Genomic DNA, 16,537 nt, shown 5'->3' on the forward strand with positions numbered 1-16,537 from the left:
ACTTATTTTACAGGACATTTTGACTAGGATTTCCAAGCAAGAGTTCAAGCAGCTGCTTCTCTCTCAACCTGCCTTTTCTTATCTCCCATCACTTTTCCATCTAAATTACAGCACTGAAACCAAATTTGGTGCTTAGTGATACATTTGGGGAAACTGGTTAAAAATTGTTTCCAATGAACTGGCTTTTCCAAATCTACCATTTCCCTGTAGCATTCTACATGTGATTGCAGTAACAACTGTGTAAGCACAGGGAAAGGGGAAAGGGCAGAGGCACTGGAACTGCCCATTAAACACCTGTATAATTTCATGCCATTGCATCCCATTTTGTTTTTATCTAAGTATCTATTAACACCTAAGCAGAACTAAATCAATATTCATACACATGATCACCAGATCTCAGTCTCTTGGAAATATTTAGCAAGTGCAATTTTATAAATAGTGTCAAACAAAAAAGCCACTCCTGACACTTCAAAATAGGAACTCCAATGGGAAAAACACCCACACTTAACAGTAAACATGATCTTCAACAAATGTAGGTTCAAGACAACATTCCCATTGCTTTGCTGACAGTGATTATTGCCCATAATTTCTTCAGCCGTATGAAGTTTGTAAGTGATTAAGCATATACTTCATAATTCACAGTACCAGAACTATTTATTTCAAGAAACATTATAATATAGTCGATTTGTTTTAAGGCTCTATTCTAATGAATTTCTCATATGCACAACATTTAAAATATTATTGACCATGAAAATATTAGTATCTTAGCAAATACAGAGCCACCTTTGCTTCCAAGGGATAAAGATTTTTTTGGTGTAGTAGTTCTAGAAGCTATTATCATTTGAAACCGTTAAAGATAGCACACAGTTTCAATACAGCTAGTTCCCATTTCCTTAAACATTCAAGTACCCTCATTTTGCATAGAATTTTTCCCCTCTCGAAGTTCATAATTCACCAGTATTACAGCTTCTTGGATGGGTTTTGTTGTTGCTCAAACAAAAAATTACACTAGTTTTATTCCAGAAAATTAAGCTTTTCTTGTAAAAGTTGGTTCAGTTTTAATGTTAGGAAGTTTAAAAGTAACCTCTGAAGCTTGAAGTGCTTTGAGTATATTTAAATATGTATATTTCTTCTGGAATTGGAAATAGAAGTTGTATTGATTAGTTCTTACATATGTCTCAAATTCAACTCAGAGAGCTGAGAACCCAGTTTATCTGAAGAAACAAGCAGTACTGCTGTTGAGAGCCTGGCATGCTTTTTCAAACACAGGAAGTTTTGTGTGTTGAAATCTCATCACACTGAATTTGAGCTAAGCATGGGATGGGGATGGCAGCCTACTGTAGCACATAAGTAAAGCATAAATTTTACTAAACGTACTTTAGTGTAGCCATGCTATTCTGACCAGAGTTAGCTACAATACTGACTTAAGATTTCAATGTCTGCTTTTAGGATTGAGTCAGTTATAGTAATGTTTTGTTTCCCTGTGAAACTGCCATCAAACAATTCCAAACTCATCAATACAGCATTTTCAAACCACATTATGACTACTGTTCCTATATGCTAAATTGTATCTACCATTGATAAAGTAGGGAAATGGATTCCAGCTTCACATCAGTGAATATTCCTGTGATTTTACCAACAGAAGCACTGTAACATAGCTACATAACTTTCCTAGTGACACTGTAAATTTTATTTCCTTTGTTTCTACAGGCAACAAATCAATTTAAAATACCTGGATTTATTTAATTTTTTTTCTTTACAGGACAGATTTTGATCTACGCTTGCTTTTATTGTCTGTCTCTTGCCCAAACTACAGCCTTGGCTGAAAAAGCCAAGTAAATTTGAGTAGGGCCCACCCAATCCATATATTCATGAAATGTGTCTGTCATGTAAGAAATTTTTGTGGATTTTTTTTTTTTAGGCATATATTCAAGACCTAGTTTCCATCACTACATTTATCTGTCTTGGCAACTACTTGAGCACTTTTGAAAAACATGACAAATTCTATAATTCAGTAAGCAGTATTTGCCATCTCAACTGTAATTTCCAGATTTTAAAATGCAGATACAGAACAGTCTGTTCAAGTGTTTACAATATACTTCACATACTAATAAAACAGACCTAATTAAATGATAGTTGGATCTCTACTACACTTATTAGGCTTTGCTCTCTACTGCAACACACAGAGTTTAGTCTACTTAATAAAGTAACTACAAAAGATTTTATCCTGAGAGTAATGACAAACAGTTCAGGCTTGTAAATTTACAAGATATCCACTCACCCATACTCATACATACACATATCTAGAATCCTCCTTTTAAAAGGCTGGATAATACCATTACAACCCAATACAAGTCCCATACTCCTTGTTTTCAAACCAGGTGTTTACTGCGAGATATGAGATTATACCACTTTAATCATGTGGCAAGCCCCTTTTTATAAATATTTACCTGGTCCATGTAAATTCCATAGGTAATGGATTTGCATCAGCATTACATCTGAGCTGAACATTCTCTCTTCCAATAAACCAGTTTCCATCATAGCCAGTTACTGAAACCTCTGGGGCATCTAACAAAAAAAGATTTAACCTATCAACAACCACAATATTTTATTTGAACATGAGCTGTGTGCAATGGTCAACCCAGTGGAACAGAAGGTGTTTTTTGGTTTAAAGTTTTGTTTTAATTTAAAAACAGCAACAAAATACACAGAGAACACCAATACAGTACCAAGCTATAGCATAATATGCAGTAGTGGATTAGATGGGGAAGAGTAAGTTGTTTTAATTGGTGCAACTGTCCCACTGTGTGGTTTCAGCAAATATACAGCACTTTGGAGAAGTGAAAGGACTACAGAAGGAAAGAATCAGTTTGATATTTTTTGGAAGTGAGGAATGGTAATTTAGAGCTACTTCTCACTAACAAAATACAGCAAAGGATCAGAAACAGCATTTTGAGAAGGCAGGTAATTAGGAAGTCATCAAAACCTTCACAGATGCCAGTTAAGAAGGTTAACAATTACCCACTGGCATCATAATGTAGAATTATGTTCTTATGGCTCTAAAAAGCAAGGAGGCCACTTAAGATAAGCCAGAGAGACCTAGCTGAAATATTCAGAACCCAGAGAACAGAACCACCAGTATGATCTGGTATAGCCTCCAGCAGATACGGCGTAGTTGCAAAAGCTGTAAGCATAAGGGAAGACTAAAGGAAGACTAGGAGAACGCAGACATAGAATCTCTGCATCTCACTTGCTGCAGTGTTGTTTACTCTACAATTTCGTTAAAAGTTCTGAAACATGCCTTAGCACTACTTTCATATAAAAATAAGTTTAAGACCAACTCGCGCCCTCATTTCACTTTAAATATAGAACTTCATTCTCTTATTCACTGTTTGAGACAATAATGGGAACAAATAATCTTTACTTCTATTTCTGTATCAACAGCATTTTGGTCTAGAACATCATTTCAACATTGACAAAATAAACCAGCATCAATCACTATTTTATGCCCAAATATGTGATTCTTTACCAAACAGACCAAAATCAAACCCACAAGAGATTCTACTCAAAACAAAATAGCAAAGTTTATTTTTTCCAGCCACTACATTTCTTCTAATTGAACTGACAGACTTCTATGATTTAGGAAATTTAAAGCAGCACACAGATGAGAGAATATTAAAGGAAGAAATTAAAAATACCTCATTTTGGTCATGTATGCATTGTCTAACAAAAAATAATTACATGCCTAAAGCTTACTTGTCTTAACTGGTTTTAGCTAAGCAGCACTGTAAGTCAGCTCACTTCCTATTCAGGTGTTTTAAAGTCACAAATTTGTTGAACAAGCCTGGTAAAGGTTTGAATGTTCAGCAATCTGAAGCTGAACAACAAATGTTAGGAATGTATATATTCTATTCTTGTTTCCTTATGCAAAATAGACTGGAAAAAGCTTAGCAAGTAATTTGAAAATAACTTACTGGCCCCCATAAGACCTACTTTCAACTTGTCAACTCAAACATCAATCTTCATTAGAATTCTTTTTTAATACTGCTGAAATTGTAAGACGCTATAATCAGTTTATGGATCAACTGAGTTTGTTATTTTGTCTGTAATCTTTTCAAGGTTATATATAAAAATGAAGAATGCTTACATATGAGCCAATACCCAAAACAAATCGTAGAAATATAATGGTATTCCAGCTTTGTGATTAGATGTAACCAAGCCATGTGGTGTGGCTGACAACGCTGGAGGGTAGGGATGCCATCCAGAGGGACCTGGACAGGCTTGAGAGGCTGGCCCATGCAATCCTCATTAAGTTCAACAAGGCCAAGTAGAAGGTCCCGCACATGGGTCATGGCACTCCCAGGCATAAATACAGGCTGGGTGGGGAATGGATTGAGAGCAGCCCTGAGGAGAAGGATTTGGGGCTGTCGGTAGATGAGAAGCTCAACATGAGCTGTCAATGTGCACTTGCAGCCCAGAAAGCCAACCACATCCCAGGTTGTATCAAAAGCTGCGTGGCCAGCAGGTCAAGGGAGGTGATTTTACTCCTCTGCTCCTCACTGGTGAGACCTCACCTGGAGTACTGCATCCAGCTCTGGAGTCCCCAACATGAGGACATGGGCTTGTTGGAGCAATTGCAGAGGCCCACAAAGGTGATCAGAGGGCTGGAGCACCTCTCCTATGAGGACAGGCTGAGAGAGTTGGGGTTGTTCAGCCTGCAGAAGAGAAGGCTCCAGGGAGAGACCTTACAGCAGCCTTCAAGTACCTAAAGGGGGCCTACAGGAAAGATGGGGAGGGACTCTTTGTCAGGGAATGTAGCAATAGGGCAAAGGATAACGCTTTTAAACTGGAAGAGGGGAGATTTAGATTAGATATTAGAAAGAAACTCTTTACCATAAGGGTGGTGAGGCACTGGAACAGGTTGCCCAGAGAAGTTGTGGAGGCCCCATCCCTGGAGGTGTTCAAGGCCAGGCTGGATGGGGCTTTGAGCAGCCTGGTCTAGTGGGAGGTGTCCCTGCCCATGGCAGGGGGGTTGGAACTAGATGATCTTTAAGGTCCCTTCCAATCTAAATCATTCTGTGATTTTATGTGGGGGGGTTTTGGTGCATTTTTTTGGTTTGCCCCCCCCCTTTTTTTTTTTTAAATACAGAGACGCTAGGATTCTACTCATGCCTGACTTATCTCTTATCACATGCTTTCCCATACAGTTTTAATTTCCCTTTTTTTCATGAAGGACTAAGTGATTATCTTGTTCCTGTGGAAGGTAACCACCCTCTTTATCAGTGTATATAAGATATATACCAAGTTAATAACTACTCTACAGAATACTTACACTGTATGTCCAACACATGAGGGTATCTTATCTCCTTTTCCAAAGCAGGGTGCCTCACAATACAAGTTATACGCCTTCCTCTTGCAAATCGTGTTGGGACAATCATATACTGACTTACAACTGTCACCGTTTCATTTGGAAACAAAGTAGAGCTGGATTCCATTTCACCAAGACCTCCTTCCCAGTCAATCTCTGCAGCAGGTTTTCCAGTGGCTGCTGTACAAGTGGCTGCTATTGTCCTATTTGCACCATCTATTAGAGGGTTTGGTCCTTTCGTTAAGCTCACAACAGGTTCAACTAGGGAGGAAAAAAAAAAAAGTAAATTTAAACAAGAAAGACTCCATATCTTTGAAACTGTTCTTATGTAAAAGAGTTAGACAAGATCTAATCCACTTGCAAAAGCCCGTGATAATCAGATATCCTAGAAATAAAATCACGTCATGTATCAGAGATGTTAGCTCTGCAAAGCTTTGGCCTGCTGATACTGTTCACCTTTGTCCACTCATTAAAGTTTAATGCTGCTCATTCACTCATCAATGAGTTGACAGGGAATTCCAATATGTTTAGGTTCAAAACGCCAACTACAGTGCTCCAGTTGCAGTGTCTGACAACAGACAGCTTAACATATTTGGTTGAAACTATACTGTGATTTTTTTTAGAAAAAGCTTAGATTCTGCTGCACTTTCAAGCGTTATACTTAAAGTATTAATCTATACTTTCAGTTTGTGTCATTTAAAAGCCACTTAATTCTGTGCTTTAAGACCCAACATTAAGAGTTCAAGCTTATGTTGATCAGTACAATACAAATTGATTCCACGCTGAAAAGGGCAGTTAACATCTAAAAAAAGGTACTTATATTATATACACACATTATAAAAAAAACTAATACGTACACACAAACATACATAATTTTTATATAAAATTTGTGTATGTTTTTGATATACAAATAAATTGTTTCTATATATAAATAAAATTATGTCTATATATATTCTTGTAGATGAATCTGTATAGAAGTAAAAAATTTGAACTCAATACTATGTCCAAGACTCAAGAAATCTGCAAGTGGAAGGATGTGACCTCCTTGTAAACCCATTGCTCACCTCAATTTTAGAGGCCTAGAGAACACACTGTCTTCTAAAAGGAAGTTGACTTCCTGATGCACAAGTCTACTGTTGACGCCTATAGACTGAAAATCTTTAAAAAAAATTCCTTCTTATTTAAGAAATTTGTTTCGGCCCTGTACAAGCCATCCACTACTTGCAGCTTAAGTCAGAAATGCCACCTGGTGCTTCAGACACAAACCAAGCTTTTGCTTTCTAGGATGGCCTATCATCAATACTAGAAGACATGTGTTTCTGAGTAGCATACTAGCCTATTCCATAATCCTTGTCTTTTGATCTAATAAGGCTATCAGAGTCTTCCATAGTGAAGTCATCAGTACACACCGTAATACTTCAGAATTCACCTCTGTGGACCAGCCCTCACTAATCACAAAGCAGACAACTCTTGAAACTTCTATGCCTTTCAGTATCCTACAAGGAGGAGAAGTTTAGTTCACAGAATTTCTTTCCAAGAAGTTGAAGGTTACCCACATATCTTGAAATGGAGCAGAGTGCACAATACCTGGCAAGATACTTCTCCGGCTACCTATACAATAAAGAGATAACTGAGCAACAAATATTTTCAGCTTGAGTGAATTCAGAGCCAGAATCAGATTTTGATTGCTTTCTGCCTAGTCTAACACTGGTCGTGTCTGAAGAAAGCTGTTTATTTGCTCAATTACACTAAAAAGGAAGGCAACTGCTAAATGGATAACCTTAAAAAAAAAAGTATTTTCTGTTCAATGCTTAAAGAATATACCTCGTTACCAAAGTGAGGGTTCGTTTTTTTGGGGCAGCTACTGAGAGTGGATTATTTTCTATTTTGTTTCTCTGAATGACTACCCTCTGTGATTTGTCAGTGACCCTACTGTACATAAACCAACAGCAGGGTTTTTCCACCAAGTCCTACATTCAATCTTCTAGACCTGAAGCATCTAACAGAGCTTCTTTCAACATTTGATTCCCTGCTTTTCAACACTAGCAACAACTAAAGCTTTCTGCAATAAACTTGGATATTTGAACTGATGTACATATGAATTATTCTATCATCCAAAGAAAAAAGCCTTTGAAACCTAGCATGGAGAACTTGGCATTATGTAGCTTTATTATTTGACCCACAATTTAGTTCCCTCAATTTAACATAAACATTACTGCCTTGTTCCCCCCAGATCACTAGCAGTAACCTTTCAAAGGCTTCTGTGGTATTCCTGAAATGCAGAAGTAAACACCCAAATATATATTTAGATAAAGACAGTTATTTTTCCTGTATCCCCCCCTCGATCTCCATTGCAGTGAAATCAATTAAGTTAGCAGCTATCATTAGCTTTTCATGACAGAACTTATAGACCCAAAACACTTCAGTTGGAAATAATTTCATATTCTATTCCTTTGAATTTTCCTCTGAAAAAAAAGAATACACAACTCCAGAATTTTTCCTCTACTCCTTTGTGAAGGGATACATAATTCAACAAGAGGTCTTGAATAAGGTAGCAGAGATGTCCAGACCCAAAGCAGACTACTCAAGTACACTGCTTCACTTACTGTGCTTTTAGAAAAAAATGTCTTGAAGTCTAAGTGATAGTAGCCAGATAACAGAATATGGACTCATTTACATTTGTCACAAAGATACAAAGCTGAACTATTCCACACTAATCAACTTTATGAAATATACTTATTACCAGTTAATGTGTTTTGGTGCTTTAGGGGTTTTTGGGTGTGGTTTTGTTTGGTTTGGGTTTTTTTTGGGTTGGTTTTTTTTCTGTTCACAAATGGTTAGACTTCTACATCACATCTTCCCATAAATCATGATTCTTGGACTACACACCAACTACAACATAACCAAATAGCCACATACTAAAAAGTGGAAAGCTATTGCTGTTATGATACTTATTTCTACAGCATATCCTTCAGGATTACTTTGTCCCAGCAACTGAAGCAAAACCAGCAGAAACCCATCTACTTGTTCTCCAGCCTCTCTAGCTGTCTCATTCATGGATTAAAATAAAGATATCTTGTGATTGAATCCCTAATTACAAAGGGCCATTGGCATCTCACCTTTCACGTTGGGAAACAGTTTTTAGAAGGACAGAAAACGCTCTCCTTAGGCCACAGAATATAGATAAGTCCAACAGAAGGTTGGCTACCCAGATATATGTGCAAGCCAAGCAGCTGCTAACTAGGAGAGAAAGGCATCATTGCAAGTAGTAGTTGGGTTTTGCATTTCAGGGACTGATATCAAGTCACTGAGAGGCTTACAACTATCAGAACCATCTACATCACCAACTATGAAAAGACCTATGATCAGGACCACTGTATGCCTGACATACTTTATCTATTCCAACTGGAGTTTTTGACAATATGAATCTTATCAAGCAAGTTGCAGTCCTTCTACATTTTCAAATGCAGAATACTAAACACATGGGCCATACATTTGCTTTCCAAGTTCCTCCTCATGTTCTCCATAAACCTTAAATTTGAAGGGCAAAATAGATCCAACTACTAGTGTGATCTGAAAAACAACATATTCTAGAAATAGGGACTGACTAGAAGAGATAAGGAAAAGCAGTAAGAACCTCCCACTGTATGCTGATAAAGCACAATAGCTGAAGCCTGAAGTCAAAAGACTGCTACAATAGCCACTTGTAGTACAGGCAGAAGACAGGTGGAAGAGAGCCATAAGGCTATATGCTTTGTATATCACATTGAGCTTCTTTGGTCAAGTTACTTGTTTCAAATTGGATTAAGCCACTTGTTTTGATGCGTTTATTTTGCCCCACCTTGTGGTGAAAACCAGTTTACATACTGTGCTAAAGCCACCTGATTAATCTCATAGTATTCTGCTACTGTAGAAAGCAGATATCAAAGACCAAGAAGATCCTAAAAAGAACATTTGTTTACACAAATAGAGTCATTGAGAACCACCTCATCTGTAGAAAATATCACTTGACTACTTGCAGTGGATATAGAAGTAGCTTACTTTCTTATAAGAAGGTATAATACTTTAAGGATGGGGCAAGCCTATGGGGTTTCAGGACAGAGTAATAATTTTACCTCATACTACACTACCACCTAAGTCTACCTGTGCTTCAGTACTAATCCTTTTTGACAGCAATACGGAACAACCTCAACAAGATAGACAAAATTATTTTAGGTGAAAAACGGAGTTTATATAAGCTTCACATTACAACTACCCACTAGCAGTCAAGGGCTTAAATTGTCTCTTTCTTCCTACAACTCCCAGTAGCAGCCTGGGCAGTTTTGCTTTACATTTATACTGTGCAAAGAACAATTTACATCACCACCTCCAAGCAGCTACATTAACTTGTATTAGCAACAAATTTATGAGGGAATTTAGGCAAGGTGAAGGCTAAAGCTGTGTTTGGCAGCTTTGCAGAACACACACAGAGGTCCCTAGTATCAACATTGCCAGGTACAAGTTCTAAAGCACTGTCCAAATGTTTAGATTACCACAATGACTAAACAGGAAGTGCTTATTTATTTTTAGTATCTGGAAAAATCAAAGAGCAAGTTCTAAAGCAAGACACAAAAGAAAATTCAATTAAGTTAGTAATAATACCAAGACATGTGTTACGGAAGACTGGTGAATACACTTTTTTTGTACTGTCACTGAGTTAAAAGGTAAAACACAACGTATTAGTAAGTTTGCAGAATTTCACTAACAAACTTGTGCCATTAATTTCACTTTCTTTCATAAAGAAGTTGACTTACCTAGTACTGTTACAGTTGTTGATGACTGCGTATTTCCAAGTGGGAATGTAACTGCCTTGCAAATATATTCTCCTGCATCAGAAAAGCTTACATTTTTTAAGATGATTGTTGCATCAGTAAGTGAGTAGTTTTTAAATGACACTCTTCCTTGGTATTCTCCTTGAACAGATATTCCATATTCGGGATGATGAACAGCAATAGTCTGTGAACTTTTACCGTGTATCTTCTCCCAAGAAACTTGTGCTATTGTTTCATTTACATCAATTATGCATTTCAGTGCAACCTTCTTCCCCCAAACTGCTGTCACATGTGGATCAACAATTGGTCCAGCTAAGGCACCTAAAAATAAAGCAATTATTGGTTGGTACACAAGAAGGTTATGCCTTTAAGTCTTCACGTTGAGCCTTCTTCAGTAATTAGCTTGCCTTTCCTCAAAGAGAATTCTTACTTTCTTCTGAATAACTGCATTCAAGCTTATTCACAGCAGTGCGGAAACATTATAAAAGCATGCTTTAAGCAGAAACATCAAAGCTAGGTGTAGATCAACCATTCTTCAGAGAATACTGCCACTAATACATAACTTCCTACAAAAGTGACCTGATAACTGTGTAACTGATGTATCAATCTTTCGGGAATTTAACTAGATGAGCATTGTGTGCATTGAGATTTATTGGAAAAAAGTCATCAGACATAGCACTTTAGCACTCTTATTACTGATCCAGAGCATCAGGTAAAAATTTAAGTTAAATTACTGCACTTATTTCTATTTTCAAAAGATAAAGACTACTAGTCAAGTTAATTTAAGGAGACATGCTTAAGTGAAACTTCTATCACTTACCATACCAGTAACTACATAAAAAGCAGAGCAACAATTAAAAAAACCACAGACCTCAAACCCCCACGTACTCCTCCATCTTCACAGTGACAGACAATCTAAGAATTCAGTATCCCAGTTTGCAAAAGACATGTACCATCATACATATGCAATCTTTGTTTAACACAGTAAATACGCAAAAGTAGGTATAAGCCAAATGTTTGCTTAAGATCCAATGTATTCCCTTTTAATACCTAAAACACTTTCCACAGCAGCAACTGCATTCTGAGCTCAACATTTTACACCACCTCCTTTTGAGAAAGGAAATCCACCAGAACAAAGCAGTTCATTAAACCACAGGATCACAATTTGTTTTGCCAAATAGATGCTCCATCAACTTCAATCATTTGTTCTCTTAGAGTAAACTAACATGATGAAAAAGAATCAAAGTCTTAGTCCACACCGTATTACTTTTTCTGTGCTTAAGTTTTAACACAGCCATTTCAACTGCTCTGATTTTCTCTTCAGTTATCTAATCAGTACTCAAGCTGTTACTGAGGAAGTTCACCCATGGAACAATATTCAAGTCTAAGTTTTAGTAGCCCCATTTTCAAATGCACGAAACGGTCATTCAGCTTGAGACATTAACTGCCTTTTCAGTCAACAAGTTCCCACAAAGGGGAAACCATGTGTTCAGGAAAAAAATTCAATATATGCTTTTATGTACGAGTCCATTGTTGAAAGCTCTCCATTTCCCATGAACTGATTTTTTCAGTGTTCAAACTATAACTAAGTCAATGAATTCACCTAAACAAGCGATTGAAAGATTCAGCTATGGATTTCCTCAGTATAAAACTACCGACTCATGCCAATAGTATAAAAACATTCAATTGCACAAATAAATCAAACTAAGCCAGAACTTTATACCAAGATTGTTGATATGCCAGTCACCAAGAGGTGAGGGGGGAAAAATAGCCAGAAGACTAAAAATAGAATGAATACGTAAGTTTCATATACAGAATATCTACCATAACTAAACCACAAGTAATGAAAGAACATTTTCTAGTCTTCTCATGCCTCTTCAAGTAATACGTACTGTTGAAAAAGACTGGAAAGAGGGCAGCCATTTGAAGACTAACTGAAATGCACAGAATTCTGCCCAAATTTTGTCTCCACTTGCCATTGCTACATTTAAGCATGAGGTAGAATGCTCCTTAAAAAGTACTAACTATTGCTTTCTACCTTATATCTAAATAAGGATCACTAGTTACATTTCTGCGCTGTATTTCAGAATATAAAGAATATACATATTCTGTGATGTCGTTTAAGTAAAGAAAAATACCTTACCTTTGTTCATAAATCAGCAATTTGCAATATTTAAAGCTACTGAATCTTAACCTGTATTGAACTTTAACAAAGTGATCAACTGCGTAACTCCAACAAACTTAGTACAGAAAAGCCCTACAAGTAAACTTACGCAAAAGCTGCTTGGACTTCTGGGAAGGTAACAAACTGAACTGGAAAAATCATCCTAGCAAGTGGGACACACAAGCTGGTTTATTTCCTTTTAATTTTTTTTTTTTGACAACTCAACTTCCAATAATTAGAGGCTTTCGCTATTCAACTAACAGTTATCCCTTTTTTGAAGATGTGAAAATAAAACATTTTTTTCCACCAACGAATGCTTCTAACAGTTCATTTGTACCATAAGAACATTGTGTTCTCAAATGAATTGCATGAATATTTTCAGAAGTCAAACTTTTTTATTGCTGATACTTTCAAGATTTACAGTTTGAACTGAGCAGGCTTCATGCATATATAAATATACATACATATAACATTTGCAACTATAAAATATTAATCGGTTACATCTTATTGTTCATTCACCTTCTACAATATAGAAAGTATAGCCAATAGATCATTACACCAAGTTTTACACATTTATCTGATACATGTTCAGACTCCAAAGACAACTCATCTACGCTAATCATTTAACTTGAACTTACATATAGTTTATATAACAATATATATACTTCAAAGTGTTTAAAGTCTTAAAAAATACTTTAAAGCTCAAGTGAGAACAACCACATCCTAGATTTGCAATAGCATCTCTGGTTTTAATCTTCAGCCAATTATCATTATTTAACTAACTTTTGGTTGCTAAATACTGAAGCTAACAGTTCAAACTAGCAAGTTATTTACTATGCTGATATTCAGAGCTCACCAAGACTCAGGACTCAAAGATAGTTATTTCCTTTGACATAGGCACTTCCACTCAAGAGTCAGTATTTTGCTCTAAGATTGTACTTGAATAATGAGTAACAGCTACATGTCTACTCCAAAATAAAGCTTTGGGAGGCTTGCATGCCTCCAAATGCATAAGATTCTAAAGAACAAGACATTTCAAGGCCACATTATTCACTTGCTTAACTGATCCAAGGTACTTATGTGTAGGACACATTTATGGTTTTAATAAAGCCTAGCTCTCCTCTTGAAATCTAATACGGAAATATGACCTTTGCTTGCATTGTCACAATACTGAAGTCCTTGCTTACCATTCTCAACATCCCTTAAGGAAACAATTTGTATTCACTTACTAATCAAGATCTTGTTTTGTAACTTCTCAAGGCAAAGACAGCATCATGGAGTTTTCTTACATTTTTCTTTAGATTCGACAAAGTTTTTTGGATCTATTTTCCCTTTATTTTTTACTTACTTGGAAGACAGAAAAAAACGCTTATGTCTTTCCTCTCATTTCCTCACTCGTGTGTGCTCTAACAGATTATATGTTCCAACATGTCTTTGAAACATGGAATGAGGTTCTCACATATGCCACTTAATTGAGGACACTGTCAGATGACTTTTACTGGTGAATTACAATAGTTTGAGTATCATGTTGTGATATGGCACCCCATCTCATTCATTTCCTTTGAACTTAACTATCATTCAGCCTGTACAAATATTTTAGAAGTCCTTGTCTGTACCAGCCAGCCAGTCCTCCTCCTTTAATGAAACAGTTCATACTGCTGGTCAGACTGCACAGGCAGACAGGGGATTTACCTTGGATCTTTACCAAGACCTTTAGCCCATCCAGTACTGTTTCATATGCAACCTGGTATTCTTGCCACCCCCAGTACGTTTAGACGTTTCGGTTTTACCGAAGTCCCTACGCACTAACTGATGTTTTGATCACACAGTGATAACACCGTTAGTTGCATGCAGACACTGACTGTCCACATCTCAGCTTCTCCAACTTCAACAGTTCCTCTCTATCTCTTAATTTTACCAACTTCGAGAACTTAAAAGCAGTCATTTACTCTTCATGGCTCCACACTTGCTTATTAATGCTGTGAAACTGCCCTACCTGAACTGAAAGTATTAAGATAAAATAATTTCAAAGCTGAAAACGGATTCTCTCATTTAAATGCGCAAGCAGGGAAAGCATAACCTTCTTGTTCTAATGTTTTTGGTAAAACACCTTCCAGAGGGTCACATTTTTGGCCCTTTGAGTTCCAACACCCCCTGCTCCTTCACAAAAATGAGCTGCAGTATCTCTTAATTTTCCCCACCCATCCTTCACATCACCACACAGACCAGATTTCAAGGCCCAGTACTGCAAATGTATTTCAGTCCAAATTGTACAAGCTATTGCTTTATTTCAGATAACTACTAGATCCCAACATTTTTTCAAACAAAAATTTATCAGATTTACATTGTGTTCACTAACTCTCCAGTTTCAGACTATTGCAAGAATCTTATTTAAAACAGCAACATTTACCATTATCACTTAGCTTGTCAAAAAGCAGTTTGAAGAGTAAACAAAACAGCAGGGGGGAAGCCCTAAAACTCACAACTAGCATTAAAAGCCACAGAACTAGGCGCTATCAAATATTGTCTGTGGTAACAGAAGTTGTTCACTAGTAATTCTTAGCCAAACTTCTCACTAACTGAAAAAGAGATACTGAGGAAATACAGGATCTTGAAAATATAATGACCTTTTTAACACAAAGTGCCTATGCTACAGAATGAGAGAGTAGTCTCCCTATTTCCAGCCTTATTATTTGTTGTAATGAATAGCGGATTTAGAGATTTTCTATATGGAACAGCCATGGACAAGTCTAATTATAAAAGCAATCCATTTTGTTACCTGCTATGGAACCATGGCCTGTTAACAGCACATCACTGGCAAGACAGAGATCACATTGCCACTTCTTAGCCACTTATTTTGCACCAGCGGTCAACCGTTTCCACAAGACAATAAAGCCAAACTGCAGAAAAGCAGAAAACCTGAAGTTTTTCCCTACATCAGCAAGTTATTCAGCTCATGGGTGTATCTGGCCTTAGCACACACTAACACAGGGAACTAACTAACACAGTTCCAATCAAGAGCGGAGCAGAATAATAAGAACAACTCCATTTTGGTGACATCAAGTTGCTATGTCAGCAGAACTTCCCATGAAACACTCTTAAGGTCAGGCTAGGCCTTATTGTTAGGTCAGTTTAATTTTAGCTGACATCAGAAAGCTTAGACTCATTCTTCCAGCCCTCCCTCTCCTGCATGAGCACTCATCAGGTACCTAAGGGAGAGCCCAACCTACAAAACACTTATTTTCTTCCTGATCTAGCCTTCTCAATTGCTCATTCCCTGTTAAGTCAATCACAAGTGTCAATGCACAGAGGCAACAAGAGCACAGTCACATATTCTAGTGGCATTTAAAGATTTCTTTAGCTAGAGAATCAAATCACTTAAGGACACTGTAGAAAACAAGCCTGAAACCTCAACTTGAGGCTTTATAAAAATATATGCTTAAATTACCGGGAAGAAGTCGATGTGTGTCTTTTGAGTACGAGAGCACAATCAAATTACTGTGTCAAAAAAAAAGATCAGAACCAAGGAATGGAAGACACTCAAGACTAAGTAGTACAAAATGCTTCAACACTAGCTTCCAATTAGAATTGTTAAGCAAGTACCTAGGAAAAAAAACTGCATTTACATCAAAGAGATAGTATTATTACCTAGTGTTGTTCTCGCCTAAGGATCTGCTTTACCACATCCTCGCTTGAAGCGGAGTGCTAGTTTGTCAATGAAGTTTTTTGGGGAAGTGGTCTGGGAGCAGAAATAGGGCCTGAGGTTGGCTTCTATAAGCATTATGTTTACTAGACTCAGCTCAAGTTCCCTTTTTTAATAGGGCATTTGCCTCTTAAAAAGCAAACCAGAGGTATATTTCCAGCTGGAAGGGAGCCTAAAGATCATCAAGTTCCAACCGCCTTCCACTAGACCAGGTTGCTCCAGACCCAATCCAACCTGGCCTTGAACACTTCCAGGGATGGGGCAGCCATTCCTGGAAGTGCAACCCTTCTCTGTGCAACCTGTTCCAGTGCCTCACCACCCTCACAGTAATGAATTTCTTCCTATCTAAATCTCCCCTCTTTCAGTTTAAAAGCGTTACCCCTCACCGTATCGCTCCACTCCCTTCCAATCTCTCCTGTAGGCCCCCTTTAGGTACTTGAAGGCTGCTATAAGGTCTCCCTGGAGCCTTCTCTTCTCCAGGCTGAACAATC

The 16,537-nt window shown here is 37.3% G+C and overlaps 1 protein-coding gene across 6 annotated transcripts in view; it reads right to left on the reverse strand.

The window, feature by feature from the left end:
* The window catches only part of NECTIN3 (nectin cell adhesion molecule 3), a 78,671-nt gene that overhangs the window by 41,086 nt on the left and 21,048 nt on the right, over positions 1–16,537 (reverse strand). For all 6 annotated transcript variants that reach the window (XM_054211118.1, XM_054211111.1, XM_054211127.1 and 3 more), the window contains exons 2-4: positions 10,162–10,500; positions 5,333–5,629; positions 2,451–2,568 (exon numbers count right to left, since the gene is read on the reverse strand). In XM_054211118.1, the coding sequence (XP_054067093.1) occupies positions 2,451–2,568; positions 5,333–5,629; positions 10,162–10,500 (754 nt within the window). The remainder of the gene's footprint in view (positions 1–2,450; positions 2,569–5,332; positions 5,630–10,161; positions 10,501–16,537) is intronic.

This window comes from Rissa tridactyla, chromosome 1, assembly GCF_028500815.1.
Source record: "Rissa tridactyla isolate bRisTri1 chromosome 1, bRisTri1.patW.cur.20221130, whole genome shotgun sequence".
NCBI classification, from domain to species: Eukaryota; Metazoa; Chordata; class Aves; order Charadriiformes; family Laridae; genus Rissa; species Rissa tridactyla.